The sequence below is a fragment of the Malurus melanocephalus genome, unplaced genomic scaffold (genome assembly GCF_030028575.1).
Source record: "Malurus melanocephalus ecotype Western Australia unplaced genomic scaffold, MMel_1.1 scaffold_176, whole genome shotgun sequence".
Lineage (NCBI taxonomy): Eukaryota > Metazoa > Chordata > Aves > Passeriformes > Maluridae > Malurus > Malurus melanocephalus.
Window position 1 is genome coordinate 1,321,889 of NW_026623408.1, and position 24,618 is coordinate 1,346,506.

The 24,618-nt window shown below is 41.0% G+C and overlaps 1 protein-coding gene across 1 annotated transcript in view; it reads left to right on the top strand.

Annotated features, from left to right (window-relative positions):
• The window catches only part of BEAN1 (brain expressed associated with NEDD4 1), a 52,406-nt gene that overhangs the window by 26,497 nt on the left and 1,291 nt on the right, over nt 1-24,618 (top strand). The window contains exons 3-4 of the mRNA XM_057372660.1: nt 12,446-12,655; nt 13,724-13,865. Of these exons, the coding sequence (XP_057228643.1) occupies nt 12,446-12,655; nt 13,724-13,865 (352 nt within the window). The remainder of the gene's footprint in view (nt 1-12,445; nt 12,656-13,723; nt 13,866-24,618) is intronic.

Below are 24,618 nucleotides of genomic sequence, written 5' to 3' on the forward strand. Positions count from 1 at the left end.
AGCAATTTTCCAAAATTCCAAGAAAGATTAAAACTTCACTGGAAAAATGCAACCATATCAAAAAAGTATMATTCTAATCTAATTAAATAAGCTTGCAAATAATGATTAAAGATATGTTCCTCACTTACAGATGCATGCATGGATGAATAATTAATCTTGTCTCATACCATGATCATTATGCACCTGCACTTCTTGCAGCAAGAAAGACCAGCATTCTCCCAACACATTTCATGACACCCTGCTCCCTTGGAATCMTTCCTCAGTGAAGGGGCTGCTGCTTTGGAATTTCATCTCTGGGAATAACTGAGACAAGAGCAGATAACTGAGCCTGTGCACCAGATAATTTGACTGGACATGRTATTGATTCCTCCTGCAATGACTCAGGAGCTGCTGGTGATGAGGACTTGTTTGGGGAGAGGAGMAATATTGCAAAAGACATTCCAGGGAACCTGTGCTTCATCAGGGATTATCCATCCCATGGTCAGAATAAAAGAAGAAACGCTGTGCTAAATTAATCASAGGAAATAGAACCATAATTCAGTCAGTAATCACCCTGACAAAAGTTGTAAATTACTGCATTAGTCATTGTTCATTATTTTTTATCTCAGTGGCAGTGATTTTCTAGGGGTGATAGGCAGGTGCTTCTCTTTGCAGAGCTTTTAGTGATCAAACACTGCTAAAGGCACCATGGGGAGCAAACACACCTTGTTGGGCCATGTGCAGCCTCTCTCCAGGCAGGGTTTGTCTCCAAGGGACACAGGAGGGCAGCAGGAGCAGTGAGGCTCCTTTCTGAGCACAGAGCTCACTGAACACTCCCAGGGCTCTCTGAATCCCCAAGGCTGCTCAAGGCTGCAGGCTCAGGAATATTGTGAACAGCCAGCTCTTTGTGTCCTCAGCCCTGCCTTCCTTGGCCCAGCCCAAAAATCTGATGGTTCAGGAAACCACACAGCAGCTGCCACTTAGAAAAATCTGTGATCTCATTCCCAGAGGGACTTCACAGGATGGTATTAACAAATGAGACAGAATATGAATAAATATGAATCCATCMATTATTGTAATAATCCAAACAGCAGGATATTTCTTGTATCATGTKCTGTCAGCACAAGGGAGATCAGAGTGGAAGCCCCTGCACCAGGTACTATCCAGAACAAATTGCAGGAGGTCAGCACACACTGGCTGAGCATTCTAAAACTGTAAATGTGGCTCTGTAAAACAGAGTGATTCCCCTTGTTAACATTTCTAGCACATTTCTCCAATTAATCCCAATGTAGAAGCCATCTAGAAGGCAGCAGAAGTTCAAACAGGATTTCATTGTTTCACAGAGCTCATACCTTCCTTAGTCAAGAATTGCAGTCTGTCCCTTCACCTTCAGCAGCTGAAAAACCCTACACCAAACCAACCCAAACAAACAGAAACCAAAGCCATACACTAACCAACAAAAAACCAGCCCAGAGAAGCCATCAAATCATAAACACCTAACTCCAAACCACCTTCCCTTTCCAGGTTCCAGTGGAAGGCAGGAGCTCTCCCTTCCCCAGGACAGGAACACACATCACCACCCTCAGCTGAGACCCCTCAAAAGTCGTGATGCACAAGTCAAGAATGAGGAATTAAAGGAGCTGTTTGAAATGTGAAGAGGTTTGAAGCCTTTCCCATTCTCATGGTTTTCCTCAAGCTTCAGGACAATGGCCATTTTGGATTTTTTCAAAACATAAATAGTCAAAACAATCAAAAGTCTCCCCTTTCCACTGCCATTCTAACAGGGCATTTTGCCAGTACAATTATATTTAGGATCTGCTATGAGCTTCATGGGTTTATAAATTCGGAGTAGCAGGTGAGCAGCTGCTTCTCAGAGGAAACACAGATTTAAACATTGCTTTGAGGCAACAGGGTAATCCTAAATTCTCWCCTTCTCCACAGCAGATCCACACTGACTGTCATCTTTTTAGTAATAATTATAAGGCCCCTCCCACCTTTTTTACTATTTCACTTTCCAGTTAAGATGCCCACCAGGAGCCCATGCTCACATTGAAGCACAAGAGCTCTACAGAGAAAGCACCCACCTTTTTTAGACTGATTTTTATTGCAATCTCAGCAATCTGTCACTGCACTGCTCCTGCTTTAAGCAGCTGAGGTTCAAGGCTCCCACACTGCGTCAGTGCTCCCTGGCTCTCTCATTCAGACAGCACTCACTGATATCTGCTGGAGGCCTCAGATTTCAGCCATTCCCACCAGATTCTGCACCGTGTACTGTGAGATCACTGGGCTAAAGTGAATTCCTGCCCTGGGAGCTGTTCTTGGTGYCCTCCCAGAGCCACAGCACCTTTGCACAGGGCTGTGTCCTTCCTGCTGTTCAAAACCCTGGGAAGGGCTTTTCCCTGAGTCTTCCCCTGCAAGGTCATTCTGGGGACAGTGTCCAGCACAGACAGCATACCCCATTGCTCTCTGCATGAATTTGGTAGTGCTCTAGTAACCCTGGAGCACCAGTTTTCCCCTTTCATCACTTTCAGTGCTCCATCCCTTCCAAGAACAAGCCTGCTTCAGAACAGCATTCACTTTTCTGCAGCTCACACACCTGTGTTTCGACAGTGTCCTACAAAACAGGAGATGTTTTCATGCTGTCAGTTTCTTCACAAAAAAAAATTCTTTGTCTACTAATGCAAAGGATATAAAATTTCGGCTTGTTTTTAATCTGAATGTTGCTTAATCTGATTGTTCATGCACCAGAAACTGAAGAGGTTRATCTATTCCCAGCAGAACTGAACAGCAGCATATCCAGCAACTCTGAATCCCCATAAGAACAGGGGAATACAATTTATGAATCTAACTTTGTCAGTCTCTTTGTGATGGTGATAAATTCTCCTGATGTGAACTCTTTAGATTTCCTGCACTGAAGGACATTCTGATTCTCCTGTAATCCAAGATTGCCTCTTGGTAGGGAAGAACAATGTTGAGTTAATTTGAACAGAAACTCTTTAACTGGCCACACCATGCGAGTCCTCTCACCTCATTAAGCACCTAACAAGGTAACCCTGTTCTGCAGCATGGAATTAAAATTAATARTTAAGGCAGGTAAGAGGAAACTAAAGAAGGGATTCCAAGATTTTTTGTGATTTTTTAAAAAATTTCTTAACATACCATGTCAAAGTCCTTGCTGTTATCAAGTGTGTAGATTAAAATCCCTTTTCAGTCATGTGTCATCAGGACAACCAGGGACAGAAATTATTTCCTTTTCTATTCCAAAGTTGTTTCTGTCTTTCTCCATGTGTTTACCCATGCACTTTAAAGGAGATAGAAGAGGACATCATATCAGCCAGTTTCTCCACCAARAATCCCACAGCTTTCTCTTTTTTTTCTCCAGTAGGTAAATGGGAACAATTTAACAGACACATTTCCTCCATGAATATTAACAGAGAGTAGCAACAGTGACCTTTAACACAGACTGAATTTCCAGAAGGTGGAAGCTGGGATGGTATCTATTCCCTGCATACTTCCAGGCAGCATCCCCAGAAGAGCTTTTATTTAGATAGTTTCATTAGCACCACCCYTGCTGGGCACACATTGTCTGGGACTGAACCATCTTCTGGTCCCTTTTGTTCAAAAGGCCACAAAAACCAGGACAGCCTTAAACCCAGCCAGTGCTGCAGGTTAAAGCACTGTCCAGGGTGCTCTGAGGGCATCACAGGGGTTCCCATCTAGGTGCAGCACCATTCATTACAAAGGGATTTATAAATCCCTTGGATTCAAAATTTAATCAACTTTTCCACAATGTATAATTATTTAAATTGAGTATAATCTCCAGAACAGTGTGCTCACAGAAAAAGCCCWTTCTTGTTCCAGCCTTACTCTACATCCCTCAATTATTACTCCCTCTCAATCTCACTGGGTGGCAATGCAGAACAATGCATGCTGCAATTCCTGTTCTTTTAGAAATATTCCTTTGTTTTAATCACCTTGGAAAACTATAAATAGCTAAGTTATAAGAACAAGGAGGAACACCTACAGCCTAGACTTTTAATGGCCTGCAGAGGAAATGGTGCAGCAAGCACAGAGGATTCTCAGCATATCTGTAACTCTCAGTCCTTCTCAGATTGTTTTCTGTTGTGGGTCAGCTCAGAACCTCTCCTGATTTCCCTGATTTGTGGAGCTGCTGGAGATGATAGAGCTGTTGATGGCAACCCTGTGCCAAAACACGCTTCAAAGTGGGAACTGCGTTTTCTATTTTAAATGCTCACATATACATGCTTCAGGTTATATGAAAGGTGAATAAATGTCCTTTCCTAAAGGCTACACTTAGTTTGTGAGGGAGTTCTTTGGTTGGGTTTAACGTTTTTCTTCTGCCACCTCAAATGAAGAGCAACCAACATGGCATTATTTAGGGGAAGGAACTACGTAGAGCCTATACCAGGAGCTCTGTGTGCCAGGCAGAATGTCCTGAACTCCAGGAGGAATTTCACTGCCTGGCAGCTTCTCCAGCCCTTCAGGGCCATGAGTCTCCTGCCCTCTTTCAGCCTGACCCAGCTCTGTTGGGCACAAAAAGGGCAGAGTGGATGATGTGCATCAAGGAGCCCCAGGCACTGCCCAGAGATCCATGGAATGCTCCTTGGCTCTGTGGCCAGTCCTGACCCCCACTCACCAATCCTTTCACCAAATGGATCTTTTACAGTTGCCATAGGGATTCGCCCCCCAGGTTTTTGAACAGTAATGTTTGAGTATTTTATTTCTACACATCTTTCGATGTCCTTGCATTTCAGTGGCTCCTTTAGCAACAAAGAAAGCCAGTGATTGAAATTGTCTCCAGAATCAATATCTGACTTGCCATTATTGATGTTGCTGCATCTGTCTAAGCAGATATCCTAGTACTGTTCAGACAAAATCTGAAGGAATAAAATCATTTCTTAATGGTATGAGAAAACCCCTTGATTTATGCTGGCAGATACTGCTAGAGTTTTACAGATACAAATGATGACATAAATCATACTGTAGGCTTTGTGTACTCTGCAACACCATCACCATAACTCATGTGGCAAGCAGAACACCACTGCAAACCATTTTAATTTTTTTTTTTTTTTTTTAAATCATGTCACCTTGAAAGAAAGGCTGAGATATATCACACAGGATGCCACCTCCTAAAGGAAGATCTGGGGATCCCAGTGTTTKTTAACAGGTTTCTATCTCAGCACCCTGTTCCTTACACAACTACCKGGATCAGTATTTCAGTCATTATTTTCCAAGCAGTTAAACTCCGTCATTCCTCTTCGTACTGAAGACTGGAGAGGAGGCTGCAAAAAGAAATGGGATTAATTTTGGGAAGAAAAGCCCTAAATAAGAAGAAGGACACAGGCACAAGAACTGTAGAAGGAGGGCTGGTGGCAGGGGGTGGGGGATGTATCTAGGGTGATGTGGTTCCTGAAGTTCAGTTCAACCTCAAAATGTAGTTGCAGATGGATCTTCATTATAGAGCTTTGAATCCTGTGAGCAGGGTAAGGATTGCTAAAGATGAGGACTGATAGAGACAATGGGACAGTTCASTGCAACACCAAGAAAATACAAAACTCCATCATTCAAAAAGCATCATAAATGTGAGGCAATTTAAGCATCATAAATGTGAGCAAATCAGAAGTGGAGAACTGATGTAGAGATTCATGAATGCATACAGTGCACAAGTTCTGTGCTCACCAGTTGTGTCTTCGAGCCAACAAGAATTTCATCCTTCACGAATTTCATGACTCCTTCATCACTCCTTCCCATCACTCCTTCCCATTTTCTCTGTGGAAATTGAAAGGAAAGTTTGTAAGGAGATGAACCTTTCCTCTGTAGAAGGTTTGGGATTTTTTGTTTGGGGTTGTCTTTTTGTTGCCCCAAATATAGATTGTGTTTCCTGCCTGGGCTCCATGTTCCAYGAGCTGCCACTTGCCCTGTTTAGGTTACATTAAATACAGTTCAGACAGAGCTCAGCCTCCCAAAGAGCTCCTAAAGACATGAGACATCCAGATCACAGTTCAAGCAGACAGATTAACTAATATAACTAAATATATAACTAAAATATACAACTAAAATGTGTAATTATTTGCATATTTTCAAACCTTGAGGAAAAAATATCATATTGCTACATTTTTTCCAAAGTACTATAATGAGAAAGTTGTGTACTAAAAAAAAAACAGTTTCTCACAATAAACAAAACCAAAATTATTGCTTTTGCCCTGTTCAGGTCACTGCCAAGCTAGGTTGGATCTGAGCTTATGAAGGTAACTTTACTTTAATGGATAAAAGAGAATTCTCATCATACTTATTTCCAAACCCTAATGCAGAGTTTCTGAGAAAAGTAATATGTTTGGGTCTTGCTTATAAAACTGTATTAGTTCCAAGTTGTTTGAATATGAGAAAATAGGGAGAAAATATTCCTTGTCCRTCAGAAAGTGGGCTGTTGTAGTCATTCCAGAGTGATTTGTTTCCCTGCAGTGGTATTTATCAGGTTGATAAAATAGACCACGGATGTGAAAATTGGAAGCTTTTAACTGTTAATTTGAAACGGCACCTATATAAGCTGCTGTGACATCAACATAATACTCTAAAGCCACAGCAGCTGAAAAGATTTATTTCCTGARCCCTTCTACAGCCCCATTCTCTTTCCATCTGACATTCCCAATTTGCAGGCTGCTGGTGATCCAATCTCACTCATTCTGGCTCTATAACAAGGATGTCAATGCAAGAAGAGAGAAAGCCATTATCTGATAGCAGCAGACATGATCAAAAGGCAGAGTTTGCTCTCTGGGAGGAAAGGCCACCCTCTCTGCCTTGGAGGAGCTCCTCAAGGTCACGGGCAGCTTTTGGACCTGTAAGGATGTCCCAAATTCTCTTTAAAMCATGGGCATCAGGTAAAACCGAACCAACCTCAGCACACAGGCTCAGGTCTGAATAAGGTTTCAAATTTTTTACTATTAATCTGTGAATATTTAAAATTCTGATTCGAACATATATATGCAGTGAAAAATATTCAAGACACAATTTGAGCTGCAGAGAAACTGAGTCTGAATTCACAGGTCCTGCCTGGTTAATGCATTCATGTGGGCTGGGATTATGCTGAGGCATCTCCCACAGCAGCAATAAACAGGCAAAGTTAGTTWACCACTTATATAGGAAGACTTTTACCTCAAATTTAGAAATAATAATGAATATCATCTGGTTTGGGAACTGTTAAGATGTCACTGGTGCAGCAACTGAGAGCAAAAATTTATTTATTCATTGACTGTGTCAAATAACTACTAAGTGCCAATTCCAGAAGATAAGAAGAAGGTAAGAGATAAAATTTGAAGCACTCACTATAGAATTAATATTAAACATCAATTGCAGCTTAAGAGACAGTTTAATTTGCTGTGTGGAAATCAGAAAAGCCTAAACAACTGAACCAAACATGCTCCTGGGTCTCCTAAACTGAAAATTCCTTTTCCAATACTATTTGTCTGGCTGGTGTAAAACTGCTTTCTACAGAGGGCATTTCCCAGACTGTTGTGGTCATCCACTCATTTGCTCCACTTTTCTACAAGAGAATAAGAGAAATGCAAAAGGACCAATAGCCTTCCCCATTCTTCACATCACCTCCTTTTAGTCCCATGAGTAAATGACACCCTGGCATTTTTCAAGCCCAGGAGAAGTTCCAACCTTCCTCAGGATCCAATGGAACAACTTTGAATCCAGTGGAGACATTTAYTTTTAGTTAATTTTAGGGTTTAGCTCCTATGGGGCCTTTGTATTCAAAGGCCTGAGTAATACCCCTTTCCTCTTGCTGCAGTGATGCTCCCGGGATCCAAACCCTTTTCCAGCTTTTTGTACTACACCTCCTTAACTCCTTATCTGTGCTACAGAAACCAGCAGTGCAATTTCTGCTGATTTCCACAGATTTATTTCCCAGGGCAGCAGCAAGTGCAGAGTCCAACTGGTCACTCTTKGCCAGACTGAACCAGCTTTGAACAGGAACTGTTCATAAAGGCAGAATCACCCAAATCTTGGCTCATTCCACTGATTTTGTGTATCCGTGTGCTCTCAGCTCCTTCCTGACATCTGCCACTCACCTCCCCTTAATCAAGAGACTGAATAATCAAAGGTACTGAGAAAGGATGTCAGAAATGTGCTTTAAATTAYTTCAGTGTTTGAGATGCTTTGTTGTGATTATTTAAAAACCAAAGGATTATAAAGAGTGTTATGCACTATCCTAAAATGCCTTTTCCCCTCTCCTTTCCAGTCCTGTACACTCTGTTATGCATTTCAATACAATGCATAATACAATACCTATGCAATGCATTTTAGGGTAATAGGAGGTGCTGGATCACCATCCCCAACAGTTGTATGAACCCAGGGGGTACAGGGAGCACTCCTGCTCTGTCCAGTGCCTCAGCTCCAGTTCAGCAAGCCAGCACAGCCCATGCTGCCCTCGGGAGGGAGTCCAGGCTGGCAGGGGTGAAGGGGTGGGTAATTCTGCACAGTACAGGACACCAGCGCTTCTTCAGGAGCTCCTTATGCACATTTCAGCCTGGGAAACAAAACCACTCCCTGTCTCATAMTCTGCACCAGTCATAACATGAATTAGCATCTTTATTAAGATGATAGATCAGAAACCAGAGGAGGAGATTTGGTTATCTCAGCAGGATCCAGATTTAAAATCATCTCAAACCAAACAGTTAATTASAGAGGCTATGGCAGCCTCACCAGAGCTGATGTGCCTTCAGGACAAAAGGAAACAAAACAAGACCCCACTAACACCACCAAACTCAGCTGTTTCWGTGTGCAGGGGAGACTTTCACTTATGTGTAGGTGCTTCCCTTCTCTCTCCCGTGGGGTACAAGCAGCAGAAAGGAACTGAGGAAGAGAGAAGCRTCTCCTAATAAAGGGCTGAATGTGGGGTGAACCAAGCTCCCAGGACATGTCTGCACACCAGGACATTTCACCTGTCAGCATCTGATCCCCTGAAACTTYCCCATTCCTTATGGCCAAGTTAGAAAGGGACAAGAGTGTCCCCTCACAGGCAGGYTGACAGGAGTAAAATACACCCCTGAAAAGTTAGGCTGTCCTATACCTCTCTCAGCTACTGTACAATTGGTTTGTTGAGATGCAGGAGCACTGAGTAAGTCAACATATTGTGATATTTAAGGGATTTTGCAAATTGCTAATTTATTGTGTGATACTGAATGSACAGTCCAGGCAATTTTCCACTGGTACTCACTCTAAAGGAAGTGTTCTGTCAGGCCTGTGCCATTTGTGCTGTTTCTAGATAGATAGACAGCTCCTATCATGGACAAAATCCATGGTGTACATCCAACCCAATTCATATTTAGAGGATTGGATTAAAATTATTCATGTTTATGTATGTATTGCTTACAATYTGCAGTTTCATGGAAAAGAATACAACTTACCTCAAAACAAAAATRTTAGCACTCTGGTATTGGTGCTGTATTTATGGGCTTCACATACATTTCAAGACACCTCTATTCTAAAGGAAAAAMCATAGCATTTTTATATACAGAAATGCACACTTTATCAAAAGAAGATGGTTCTGGATCAGAGGAAAAAAATTTGTGAGATTTCTTTTGCCAAAAGTGATATAAGTACTTTTTTTTCCCCCCCTGCAAAACTGAAACCCAAAGAATTTATATCAACACAGCATCTCATTCTGTTGTTGTTTGTCACASTGGGAAAGTCTGGATATTCAGTGTCAAACTGAAAATAGTGCCACGGGAGAAGTTTATCAAGTACATTTTGTGTCAGCAGCTGGGCTAAGGGGACTCATTCATTCCTTCTAATAAAAGCAATATTGCACTATAACTTGTGTTTATGAGAGACTGGGCTCAATTAGATTAAAAGCATAAAAAACCCAGAAAGATTCACGATGGTGAGAAACAATAAACCAGACAAGATTTGGGACAGCAGAGGAAACCCTGAGAATGTGGTGGATAAATAGACTGTCTGGAACTCAATCAYCCCACCTCAATACCAGTGCAGAAGGCAAGAGAGTACTTTCTCTAGGAAGTCACTGTGAAACTGTTAAACTTCTGTAAAGCAAAATGGGTCCAAATATCAGTGCTCACACTGGGTGGCACCACAGCAATCTCCCAAATAGTCACTGTTAATATTCCAGCCACCTTCCACACACAACTGGAAATAAGACAAAAGATAAATATTGCTTTATCTTAGACAGGCCCTTTCTGTTTAGAGAATCTTTTAGAATTTGTCCCAAGTTTTAAAATATCTGAAAGCACTCAATGCAGCCTTCTTCCTCCCCACATGACAGAGGTTTCTCACCAACTTTATTTCAACACTATTTGACATTAAATTGATGACCACAAACCTAACAGTGCACAGGGCAGCCTCACACCCCAGGCTCACGTTCTCATCGTGCTGAAAACAAAGTTGATTCTTCTTTTACCTTGGCAAGTCAGCCAGAATTACCAAGAAACTATGTGCCAGTACTTCCAGTTGAGGGGTCAATTCCCTGCAGCCAGGATTTAAACTGCCACTGCTGTGATATTTGCATCTCCCAATGGCAGAAATTGCAAAAATCACAAAAAACAAGGCTATGGAAAGGCAGTGAGAACATGTGTTGGACACATTACCAACAGAGATAGCTAAAAATGTACAAATGAGAAATATGATTGCAATTCTGTAAAGTGTCAGGAAGTTGAGTTCAAGCCTTAAAATCAGTAGAATTTACCCCCCAAACATATCCCATACGCAAAACTTCTTTGCACTTAGTATTGAGTACAACACTCAATCTCGTCCATAACCTTTTTATTTAATGCATCAATTTAATTTTCAGAAAATTCAGTCTTCTTTTTGGCATAAAATACTTGGTGAAAGCTCAGCACATTTCTTGGCTGTCTGTCTTAAATGTTTATAAAGATCCTCAGCCAACAGTCAAGTGCTTCCAGAAAATTAACAAAACCCCACTCCATGCTAATTCCCCATTTTTATACACATGTTTTCAGTTGGTTGCCTCAGTTTCAAGCCAAAGATAACATGCATTGGCTTGAAGCCATTGTCTCCATTCCAAACTGACTGTGACTGYAAAACACTAAGTGGTGTCTCCCAAAGGAAAAGAGCAGAGAAAACAGTGCTGAGATCTCTCTGATAACATCTATCCTTATAAAGAGCATTGTACTTCCCAAAGCACATATTCACTCCACAGAATATTCAAGGGAGAAAACTTGGTTAGCCTTGATTTCAGCAGGGAATCATTTGTTCAGCTAGCATATAACCAGAAAGAAGAATATATTCAGACCATATTTGACAACTTGTTTTTGTATATGGCATCTCCAATATTTTTTTGCATCGATAAAATTTTGGGTTACTGATCCTGAGCAGGTAAGGGGAAACTGCAATTTAATTTGGRGGCTAAAATCCTGAATCCTTTTTCATGTCATTTCTGCCATTTACCTCCCCTCCACTAGCACTGMAATACGCCATAAATATATCTCTGGGAAATTAATTCCCATATATAATCATTTGTCGTTGGTTGATTGTCTAAGGGAAAATTATTATTTAACTTTTGATACTCTCTCTGCAGCTTGTCTCAAAACAATGTTTCACTTGACAATGAATTACTGGAGTTATTCTCCTTTAAGCAGATTTATTACTGAACTTAAATAATATATATTTGGTTGGTTGGTTTTGGTGGATTTTTGTTTGTTTTGGTTTTTGGGGTTTTGGGTTTAGGTGATTTTTGTTTGGGTTTTGGGGTATTTTTGTTGTTTTAAGTTTGGGGTTTTTTTTGGGGGGGGTTGGGGTTTTTTTGTTGGTGGTGGTTGTGGGTTTTTGGTTGGTTGGTTGGTTGGTTGGTTTTTGTTTGGTTTGGTTTGGTTTTGGGTTGTTTTTGTTTTCTTTTTTAGCCACAGTAAAGCAATTGCAACCAAACAATCCTACTCTGGATCAGTCTCTTCCCTCACTACAAATTTGTTTCTTGGGATGCCGACTCACCTCACAAACTAAGGCAAGCCCTGTACGACAAAACTAGAGCCTCTGGTCCACTCTTGCTCAAAACTTTCCCTGCAAAGCCTTGGAGTCTTCTCACATCCCTAACAACAGGAAATTCCTCTCTTCCTCTTGGAGCTCACCCTTTTGAATTTCACTTTCCTCCTTGTGCACTTCAGTTCTTTCAGCGTCAGTCAATTCATGGTACAAAGATTCTTGGCAGGAAGAAGCCATCAAAATTATGGAGCATCCACCAATGRCTCCAGCAGGATATTCCCAATACCAGGGAAGCGACTGCCAGTGTCGCCCCTGGAGTCAGTTCCTGACAGCCTCAGCAATCAGTCTGATAAATGGGGTTTCCACAGGAGCAGGAACTGSTGCAATGGATGTGTCTGAGACTCTCAGGGCTCTGCAAACCCCTCAGTTTGGGCTCTGTAATCCTCTGTGACAAATGACCCGTTTGTCTCTCTCTCTCTCTGGCCAGCAGTTCCTTCGAACCAGAGCAGCGCAGCCAGCGCCTTCCCCGGCTCCGGTGAGAGCGGCGGTGACACCAACCTGCTGGTGTCCCCTCTGCTGGTGGCAGGGGTGGTGATCGGCCTGGTGCTGTTCCTCTCCTGTGCCACCATCGTGGTGGGCAGCCTGCGCAAGGACAGCAGGTTGGGCCAGCCCCGCCTCAGGAGGGAGCCTGCGGATGGTAAGGCAGCGGAGCAACAGGGAAATGCTTCACTTGGGGGATAGGCTGGGGCTAAGGGCACCCAAAAGCACCTGCCACGTGCAAGGGATGAAAAAATRCAATTAAATAATAGGATAAGTCACAGGCAGCTGTGCAGGGTAATGGCATCTTTGTGCTGGGGCTGAATTCCCAGAGTACAGCCCATAGCTAATGGTTAATAATGGTTAATAGCACTGACACAACACAGGAAGTGCTGACAGCAGTTCCTAGACAGCTTGTTTGCCCTCCATATGGGATAAGATTTATTCTCTGTAGCATTTTCATATCTCCCTATAGCCTTGGTACAGCATTTGCTGTGATTTCTGTTTGTTGGAAAGCCAGAGCTGCTCTCATCTCAGCAGCGAGCAACAACCTCTGGGCAAATGCTGTTAGTGTGAGTGCAACAGTGAATATCTGCCCCAGTACCCACTGTCCATTTCACATGAGCACACAGTGACTGGCCTCTAGCACCCAAAATAGCACTGACTGMTTAGGAGTGGGGGACCTGGGAAGCTCTTGCATGGAAACATTAAGAAATCCCTGGAGCAGGCAGCAGGATAATTTTTCTCTACTGTTTTCCAGCTTATCCCATTTTTGCYGGTGTCTCTGTTGAGAACAGCATTTTCTCAGCAAACACTTTCAATCAAAGACCTGCCCCTCCTTTTAARCCCCTCCCGGAAAGGATAAGTTTTCCATGGATGTAACTCCTGGGAATTTTAGTGACCCTACAGATATTTGAAGCTGCACATCGTAGAACCCATACTCCTTTTCAGCCTTTGAGATATAAGAAAAGCTTTAGAACTTCCATCTACCTTGTAGGGCAGCACTAAATGTACARTCCCTGTACCACAGCCTGAAACACMACAGCTCATCCACAGAYRGTGTTAATCTGCTCCTAAAGATATAAAAATATCCCGTGCACCTGATTGTTCTGAAATATCCACAATTCCTCTGCCTCAGAAAGGGTTTGTTTTCTAATTTGTGGCAGTGTTATAAAGACTAACAGAGAGGGGAGGGGAAGAGCAGCCAGCATAAATTGTTGTTTTCCAGCTCCAGATGGCTTCTCTCATGGCGGCTCTTCTGGAGAGCTGAGATCCAGCTGTACGGAGGAGTTTCCCCCAGCCTGTGATTTTGGTTCCTATCTGGACATCCTTTCTCAGGTGAACATCATGTATCCTGATCCACCTCCATGGTAAGTGTTTGCCTGATCTCCTCAGGGTTACAGTCCGGCACTGGCAAAGCCCACAGCAAAAATTCAGCTCACACAAACTCTGAATGCAGACAGACCTTGTTTAGCTTGAGTGTAAGTTCAAGTTTTCCATAGTAGAATATATCTTTATTAAATAAAGGTGTGGACAGGCAGTTGTCATTTAGTGATATTCATATTAAAATTTATCATGGTGATGCCATACTAATGAAACACACAAGCAGAATAACTGACAATCAYCTTTCTTTGAAAGGAATGCATTTACAAGACAATGTTTCAAAGGCAAAAATATATACTTTTTCCAATAACTTTCAAGTTACATTTGTTATTGACCTTGAGAGGGCTCAGATCAGAAGGAAACAGAAAAAAAAACAAATTCCAGAAATTATACAGCAGTTCCTTCTAAATTTGCATGCTCACATTCACAGGGTACAAGAACTGCCTCATGGGCCACAGGAGCATCTCCTCCATGTCCCTCATGCACTTGGAGATCCAGAAATGAAGGAATTCAGTTAATGCCTCCAACAAACCAACAGAAATAATTTTAAGCAGAAYGTCACTTCAAGCTTTTTGTATTGCTGTGTCTTGCAAACAGTGGTTGAACTGAACATGCAGGAGAGCCATGCCCTCCTTTTTTTTCCTTTTTTTCTTCCTTTTAAGCAGACTCTGAGTTAAATAACTGTAAGACCATCCCTTTTCTGACTGTGATATAGAGCAACTCATCACTGTGAGCACACAATACATAGATCTTTGCTTTTTTTTATTCTATGCATGTTCTACAAGCAGCCTGTTATGTATTACCAAGTCACACTGGACAACAMATGGGCTTTTAGAGATTATGTAAATATTTTCACAGAAAGTTCACATGTGAAAAATTATTCTGAACCTGGCATGTCAATGTGTAGAATTTTAGATAAATCCACTTAAGAGTTTAGACTGGATTTTGGACCCACACCCATGAGTCTTTACTAATGAAAGGCAGCCAGCTGACAACCAAGCAAGCCTTTGAGTTGGGCAGTTGGCCAGATWCCTGAGACAAACTCTGACAATATATTGCTTTAGCAGACAGATCACCAAAGATCATGCCACAGAATGCTTCCRTTTCCAGTTTGAAACAGCCTCACAGAAGGTTTTTCCACCTCTGTGGAGCTCTGTTTGAAGGAGAGAAGAGTAGCACAGGATAGCTCTGATTTTTCACCATGTTTTTCACTAAATTCTGCAGTTGCTTCTGTAACAGGCCTGACATGGGTTAAKTCTCTTGTGTCCTGCTTGTTGTCAGAATCATTCTGGGACACAGAAAGGTGTAAAGCCACTCAGGATTCCCTGCTGGGCTGAGCTGACTGTGTTCCTGAGGGCCCAGGATCCCACTGCACACACTGGAAAACACTACTCAGCCCAGTAATTACAGTCCTACATCACAGCTCCAAAGCAAAGATTATTGTTAATGCTTCGGCTGTTTTCTCACTGCTCCCACAGTTAAATATTTTAGAAAAGCAACTTTAGCAAATCATCAAAATCTTAGCAAATTTTTATATCTTAGCAACACAACTTGGGAAACTTCAGGGACAGCAGATGGCTGAAAGCAAAGCTACATGGAGACTTTGAAACTTGCTTTTAATGCGTTCTCCAGACTATTGTACCTCTGCTCAGAAAAGCACTGGATGAGAGGCACTGCCTGAATTACTGCATTATGTAAAGCCTGAAAAATTCCTGTACATCTTCCTTTATACTGTCCTGCATGGCAAACACTGCAGTGGCTATTTTTAATTAGTAGAGCTTGGAGAGTACTSGGACTGATGGGTGCTAACATCAGGAAAGCTGACTGTCAGACATGGCCTGGAAGCTGAAACAAGACATGCTTGACCTTGTGCATTTAAAATATTAACTCCCTGGGACCAATCYCATTGCATATGATAATATTTTGAAGAGTAGATTTACTGAAACACAGCACTGCCTAAATTAATGCACCCCCTCCTTTTAATTCCAGGAGGGCAAGATGTAATTTAAAGCTAAACTAGCATGGCCAGAAGCTAATAATGCAGCTGTGGCATCAGCAGAACAGAAATGAAGAGCAGCAAGGAAAGGAACTGCATTRGCAGTAAAAACCTCTGCAGTGGGAGAATTCAGGGAATGAAAAGCAAAGGAGCAGCCACCAAGGCATTAACCTGCAAGAGGCACCAGCACTGCAGCATCCAGAGCAGGAGCGTGGAGCCCAGGGCTCCTGGGCACCACTTCTGCCAAACCCCACTTTCAGAAATGGTTTCAGTAGAAAGCACAAAGCCTTTATTTGGCCAAAGGGTTATTAGTCTACAATGTTTTTGGAAGATTTCATAGCTGAGCTTTAAACCACAAGATGAATGGAAAAGGGATTTAAGGGGAAGGCTGATGAAACAGAGTCCCCATGTCTGTAGCTGAGGGAGAGCTCCCCACTCAGGACTGCCCACTCCCAGCTTACCAGCTGGAAGTCCAATAGCACTATTTATATAAAACACTATTTATATAAAACACTATTTATATAAAATACATTATTGTTAAATCAATCTGTAAAAAATTCCTTGGGATATTAATAATTGTTCTGATACCTAAATCAAAAAGTTTCATTTGAGATTCACTCTGATCATCACCACAAACACTTCCCCTCACCACTTTCTTGCATTAGATTTTATGTAGATTTAAAGGGAAGCCATGCATGGAATTTTGTCATTAGCCTGCCATAGTTACATAGTGGTTACAGAAAAGCCATTTGGTCAATATGTCTTGACAGCCCAAAATGCACAGTGCTGCTATCCATAAAGATCCATTTAGAAGAATTAATGACTTTTTAAGGAGTCTCAGATCTGTGCTAGCATCTGTCACATGGATTTCATATGAGGTGTAGAAAGGAAATATAAAAACAAAATACAGGGGGTATGAATGAAACAGTTTCAGGATATTTGGAGTTTGTATTTTACAGCATATTTCTGATATGTACAGATGCTTGCAGGGTTGGGAGTTAATGTTTCTGTTACTGTTCTGTTACTGTTCTGTTTCTGTGTTACCAGATGTGACAAAACCTTTGTTTCTAAGAAACTCAATCTGAGAAATATGATTCAAGTGATCTCAAAACAATTCTAAACTGCAGAGTTCTAGTCCCTCCAAATGAGCTAACTGAACACATTCAACAAGAACAGGATACAGGAACAATCTCCCTGCCACAGCTTAACTATCATCATGGTCAATATGACTTGGAAAGAAACAGTAGAAAGCCTTTAAATCCGGTATTTGTCATTTTGTTCAACGTTCTCTGTGCTGGTGTGAGTAAAATCACACTGTTGACACTGTGGGAATAATATCTTTATAGASAGAAATCATCAGCTCATGTTCACTGTGCTGAGTTCTTTGTAACACACACACTTAGAGTGAGCTTTGATAATTATCTTTTTATAAATGTGTAGTAAAAAACAGTATAAAAATAAGTTGAGCTCACATGTTTGAAATGGCTTGAATTATAGTACCAATCAAAGTCCATGTAAATTAAAAATTATCACATTTTCTTTAGGAGAGTCCATAAAATCCAAGCAACAAGGAGATTCCACTGCATGAAAGGAATTTTATCAACTTCTCACCTTGTGGCCAGGGGAATGCATCTGACCCCACTGCATCAGTGCTTTTTCACTCCTCAGTGATGGGATATTAATGGTRTGTACAGAGCTTTAGGCAACCAAGGTTGTTGCCTTTTGCATCTGCAACTCAGGAGTGTCTAACACAGAACATCACTGAGGAATGATGGCTCAGGAGGATGCAGGGATTTAGCTTCAGGAATGATTTTAATGGTAGCCCCATATTTCACATTGAATGCCCCCCACAGGGCACATGATGATAAAAACCATGAATCCCCCTTTATCCCACTATTCACATTAGTGCACATTGTGGGGGATCGTGTGTGGGCTCTCTCTTCCTTAGCTGGTCATCCTGAGCAATCTACACAGGGTCTGTTTTAGAGAAAATTGTCTTCTTTAGCCATGAYAAATCCCAGTACTCTCAATAACCTTGTTCAGTCTGCATTGTTTAAATGGGTAAATCGATTTTAAAATKACTTTAAAATGGCAAAAGGAAATGCTTGTGTCTTTGAGACAGACTCTAATTTCCCTTTAACTTTTTTTTTAACTATTTAATGGACTCTCTTTTCTGAGACATTATGTTCCATCCCCCACTTGTGAGGATGCAAGTTAGCCAAACCAGCTTCCTGGATTTTCTTGAGACACAGAATTAGGCTTGCAGGGAACTGACATAAAATCTTCCTATATTGCTCTGTATTGCTCTGTATTGCTCTGTCAAGGCCGTTTTTCTGAGAGCAAATCAGGTGAGGAGCTTTTGCCACATTACAGTGACAGCTGGCAAAGCATGAGATGGACATTTGGGGTTAGGTTCAGCTCTTACAACAAACCCCTCTTTATTTGCAGTTAATAAGGTAAAAAATGCCCCTGGAAATATGACGGGTTTAAATTCACTAGATTTCATGACATGAGCTAAAACTCTCAACTCCTTAAACTCCAAATTCCAAATTAGACCCTCAAAAGCCCCTCCCTTCACATCCCAGTGCCATTCCTCATCAATATTAGGTACCGAAACAAATTAATTCCTAATTATTCTGGCAAATTTCTTATTCCCAGCTTTGTTTACAGCCATTTTGTGAGAGTTTCTGTAGTATTTCCATCCTCTTAAATATCYACACCTTTCTCTTGCTTCTTGTCTTTGTAGTCAAAAATCCTCTGATACCTCAGCCTGTGTGCTGGGAGATTGAGGCACAAATTCCCTTCACTCTCTGTYATCAAAAATATCTGTGGGGAGGCTGCATCTTCTGACCAGCCTCTCTTTWCGCCTGTCCCAGTTTCACTCTGGAGGTGCAAATTATTGCTGCATAAAAAACACCCTGCAGCAGTGAAAGCAGAAAAACCTGATGAAAGGGAAGCAGCAAGGATTTCTAACCAGAAATTTACCATGRCATGCAGAGCAACCACAACTTAAAGCTGTCAAATCTTAGATAACTACACTTAAAAAAATTTAAAAACCTTTTTTTTTTTGGTCTGATTTCCCAGTTGTCAGGCATTTTGCAGYCAGTATTTCCTTCACCTGGTCAGAATTCGTTCCTTGAATAATTAAAGCAAAGCCTTTTCTAGGAATATGACCCTAAAATTTGTCAAATGGAAAACTTCCTCAGACATMAGCAGGTTCTGGGGACATGCAAGAATTGGCAGTGTTGTTTAGAATCCTGTTAGTAGATTAACTCCATGCCTTGGGAGGTTACAAATTTTATTTATCTGAACTGATTATTGTGACTCAATCAGTGCCCACCATCTTTACTGTACAATGGTTCCAGAAATCCAGAGCCCAAATACTGCTGATGACCAAGTGGTTCTTACTATGTATAACATTAATGCCAGGAGGCATTAATAACCATATGAAATATTCATCTTAGAATGACTTTTTTTWWATTTAAACCATAGTTTAAAGCTGCACAATTATGTTGAAACTGCCCTGATCTCTGTTATATCAGTTTCAAATGTTATGTTCTCATAAAAATGGTTTAGTTTAAATTTCATTTTTTATCTGGAATATTTATTCATCAAAGTCATAACTTCCTCAAAATTATCTTGACACAGAGTGCAGAATAAAGATTCAATTCTTTAGTGCTTATTAACACAAATACTCCTATTGTAGTTCTGAGGAACTGGAAATTCCAGAAATAACCATGAACAGAAAAAAAAAGGCAGAAGAAAAATAAATTCCACATTTCCTGTCTCTTCAATGGCTAAGTTACTTAAGCCCTGGATGTTTCCTTRAACAATACCTTGGGTTACAATTTTTTCTATTTAAAAACGTTAAAATAAATATTAACAATGGTATTTGTTCATGGTTACCTCCTCTGAAACCCTAGAGGTGCACTATGGGGGCTTAAAAAGCAGGAGATAAGTCAGGAGATGAATGTCCTCTCCAGCTACAAAAAGAGAGATTCCCCCAGAATGCTGAGGATGAATTGCCCCCTTGTTTGAATTTCAAACCCATGTGACAAAACCTRTTCCCAGAAAATCCTGCAGTGGTTTCACTGAGCTGGGGCTGTTCCTCAGGGCCCTGCCCTGGCTGGCACCAGGGGCTGTTCTGTCCAGATGTTGTGTTTGCTGCTCACCCCCTCAGCCACTGCAATTTGGGATCAGGCACAGTAAAAACTGTTATCCAGAGAGAGATGGGTTTGGGTTTCATTCTAACACAGTCACTGGGAGGCCAAAAACTGCACAGGAGGAGGTGCCACTTAACTAAAGTTGTTTATCCTTGCACYCTCAGTTCTCCTGCTTAGGAGGCCCCAGAAATCAGGGCTGTTCATTTCTTGGTAAAGAAAGATGTTTTGGCTTTTCATTCTAAGTCACTGCTCAAGAATTAAACAAAGCGTACATCTCAGACAATCAGTAATATGGAATGAGTTACTATTATACAAAAATATCAAACTAATGCTCAATAATTCACTGACAAAGCATGGAAAAGGCAAAATGTAGTTATTAAATGCACAATGTCTCAAATGGAAACTGTCAGGATCAAAAATAAACCTAGAAGGATACCCTGGCTCATGACATATGAGCACGAGCAGTTCTGTCAAAAATGACACATTTCCTCATGGTAATAATAAATCACCAAAGAAAATRTGTATTCTAGGAAAACATACCTCAAAGGAAACATGGACAGATTTCCAGGGCTGCTCTTCCCACAAACCTGGCTGTGAGCAAATTGTGCCAGAAGAGAAGGTGGAGTTCAGCATCATCAGCTGAACTGCCTATGTGCCCATCAAACACATCATTATTTTTGTTCATTTGAACCTTGCTGTAGAGAGCTACAGCATAATTGTTCTAATCTCAGCTTTTCTGTTAGGTAACAGCATCACRTAAACATCCTTTGGGCTGTTTTCATCACAGCTCAAACCTGTCAGCACAGTTCTTTTCCAGATTTAGTGATTCTGTTTGCCACTATCAGAAGAACRCAGTAGGTCATCACCAAAATGGAAACAATGCAACAGGAGCAATTTTAGTAGTCAGAACATACAAATGAACAAAGTGAACCACAAGACACCTATCACACAGAATTCTTCATTCCYCAGCTCTGTCTTTTTTCACTTGTTTGCATCTTAAAAAATTCTGTCAGCAGAACTTTCTTCTTGCCCCAGAGAGTAGCTCATAATTTATRAATGACAGCCAGTTAAATCGGCTCTTTGGGGTTTCCCTGGCAACAAACACATCCTAATACTTATTGCAATCAGACCTGACAAATCCATGAAGTTATTGCCCCCTCTGCCACATTCTGAGTCAACAAGGTCATCCTGGAGAGTGCTGTAATTTTTGAGCAATATTTCCGTCTCTGCAGATCACATTTACCTGCAGAATGAAGCTAACAGAAATCAGCCCTCCTTGCTTTTCCCAGGGAAATGATCCCTTAAAAACTCAACAGCATGTCTACAGSAACAGTGCAGGAATTGTAACAAAAGACAAAGCCAAAAACCCTGYAGGCACCAGCACATCTCGTGGTCAGTAACCCCTACCTTCTCATCACTGCCTGCAGGAGACACTGCTCCTGAAGATTATACAAGTTTTAAAAAGCAATGGCTTAAAGTGGATTCACACAAATACTGTAGGATTTTTTCAGGACAGCAAAGATATTACACAAGATGCAATGTAATGAGTTCCTCTAGTCCATTATTTATGTTATGATAACACAACACTTTCCAAAAGCATTTTCTTTCCTGTCTGAAAGGATTTTCCTGTGACTGCTGTAGTGAACTTCAAGCCTGAGCTATTTTTTACATGTCCAGTGTCTTCACAGAAGTGAATCTGACACAAAAATATAACTATTGTTGTGAGGTTTGGTAAAAGATGAACGAGTATTTTTTGTTTTCCACTYCATGGTCCTGCATTTTCATTTGCAAAACATACATATATGTAAATATATACATATGTAAACATATAAATAGACATATGAAAACACACACACACATATATATATATGCACACACCCTACAGTTCTATATGTAGGTATCATTTCCTTAGCAGTTCCTGAGGTTGCAATTTGATGATTTCTGTCTGTGAGCTGCAGCCTCAGACCTCTCCCCTTCCTCCATCTCTCCAATTTCCACTTTCCTGGTGTTATGGAGCCCCCCTGACTAAATTGGGAGCTTCTGACTGAAGCAGCTAAACCAGGAGAAATCTGGCCCAGAAAAAACACGTTAAAAAAATTAAAAACAAACAAACAAACAAAACAAACAAAACCAGAAACACACAAAAAAACCCACAAACCCAAAAGACCCCCAAAAAACCCCATCAAACCTCCCAACCTTCCCCCCACCAATCTTGCTGCCTATTTAGCTCCAGATTGGGGATCAGGGTTTGGCTTTATTTTAAGATGACAGTAAGGCTTTAGCCCAGCATCACTCASGTCAACACTTGCTAATCAACTGCAAGAAATTATTGCTATTACCATTTTTTATGAATAATCCTTCAAATCTTTTAAGGAATGGTTTTCCAACCAGCACCATACATCCATACATGTCATGTGGGATGTCATCAGACAGTGGATGTCTGTCCAACTGGGTGTTATTTCTTATAATACTTACTTAGAATCCCTAATAAAAAAGACCTTGTAAAGTCCTAAGTTTACATATTAATATCCCCTTGAAGAACAGGCTGCAAAATAAAATTCATGCTTGTAGAATTGATAAYACATTATTTATCCTACATGGATACCTCCATAACAGCACTCTGAAAGCACAAAGTATTGATGTTGTTAWACAGAGGGGAAGAAAATCACATGACAAAACAAACAAACAAACTAACAAACAAAAATACATTTAAAAACCCACACAATTATTGGAAACTAAGGAAAAAATACAAAGTTGAAGTGTCTTTTATGACCTTACTTCATCTCCAGTTTATCCTCACCAGACAGTGCTAAGGAACCTTATCTGCAGTAACAGAGCAGTGGCAGTTTGCAATGTCAGCTCTACAAGAAAAGATCCCATGCATAGAAAAGGACATGGGAAATGGACATCAAGATCATAAACTGATAAAAAAAATACAAAAAGTTATTAAAAAACCCACAGCTAYCTAAGTTATTTGTAATTCTCTCCATGACCACAATGATCTTTAGGTACAGCTGTGAAGCTGTAAATAGCTGTTTAATTCAAAGTGTGGCATGTGGCTTTTACTACCTTATTCAATTTTTAAAATGTGATCTTAATTGCCAAAAATGAGGGGAAAGAACATTACTTGCTTTTAAAGAAAAAGAGGTAATTATTTTTATCCATCATAYGTATGAAGGAAAAAGTGCCCTAACACAAATATATTGATATTGGAACTAAACATTAAAATRCCAACTCTTCGGTACCATCATTTGCACCCATTTGACTCGATCCTCAAAAGTCTCCTTCACAAGAAATCATTTCCCTGTTAATCTCACCCAGCAATTCAGTTCTCCAAAGCTGAGCTGTGGTCCAGGAAAGACATTAAAGGGAGAGAAATGCAGATGATCAGGTAACAGCAGCAAGGAACAGTTCACACTGTGCCCATTTCTCCTTCAGGTCAGTGGCAGATTTCCCAGAACCAGGAGACAGAGAAGCATCTTCCTATTTTGTGTCTTGGCAAAAGGATTCCAATTTTTCCACCTTGAAACTCTCATTACTGTGGGCTTTTCTGGATGGAAACTTTTCCCCTGTTCTAACAGGCCCAGAAGTGCTCTCTGTTAGCCTGATTAAGTCAGTCAAAAACTGTGGAGAGRTTTTAAATACATTCAGTGGGCTTTGGGTCAGCAAAATGTAAATTAAGGAAAGATTCAGCTCAAAGGAGTCCTGCGAAGAGTGGCTGTTCCTTTGCCCTACCTGAGCTCAAGGACAGTYGAGGACATCAGGATCTCTGACTGAGCTGTAAGAACTTTTAAAAGACCACCAGGTATGTTTGAAAGTTTCAGTGTTTAGTAGAGGCYGGAGTGACATCTTTTTCTTATGCTGTAAAAACCAATTCTGCTTCCTACATGCTGGGATTTCCCTCAAATATCTAGCAACCCTATTCAGGGTCTTCAGACATAGGTTCTTWAACATTATTTTCTGATGGGGTAATCAAAATTTTCTAGTCTAAATTTAAAGCTGTTGTCTTGATGACTATAAAAGTATGATGAAAGGGAGGTAAAAAAAACCATGGATATTTGAATTTAGTAATGTAGCACTATGATTTCACTTTCTTACCTCTCCCTTCCCCAAGAGTCATTCCCATGACCCAGACTGGGGTTTGGGAGCTTGGTTTAGCCTGCTCAGGTAACACAGGTACCAGAGCAGAGCATGTGTCTGCAGTCTGCTGAGAAGGCACATGCCAAACATCCCAATTTTTAGGACATGTCCTAGATCTTAGTTGCTCTGAAGTTAATGTGGCTGAGGAGAGAGGCTCTTAATTTSTCTGGCTCCAGCAGAAATGTTTTTCAGGTTAACTCAATAGGGGAAGGGTTTTTAACAGGAAACATTCCCTGCTTCAGGATTAGATTTTAAATGATCCTGAAATAGGTAAAGAGCAGCCACAAAGCAGGTCTAACATTTAAGATCATGATGTTGTGACTCTCTCACTCTGGCCTGTAGCCAGGGAGCCAGGAAAATAGGACCTTCCTTTGGACCATGGCAGCTGGGCTGGTTTGAAAGCAAAAACGGGTCAGATTCAGAGTGAGGACAAACAGGTGC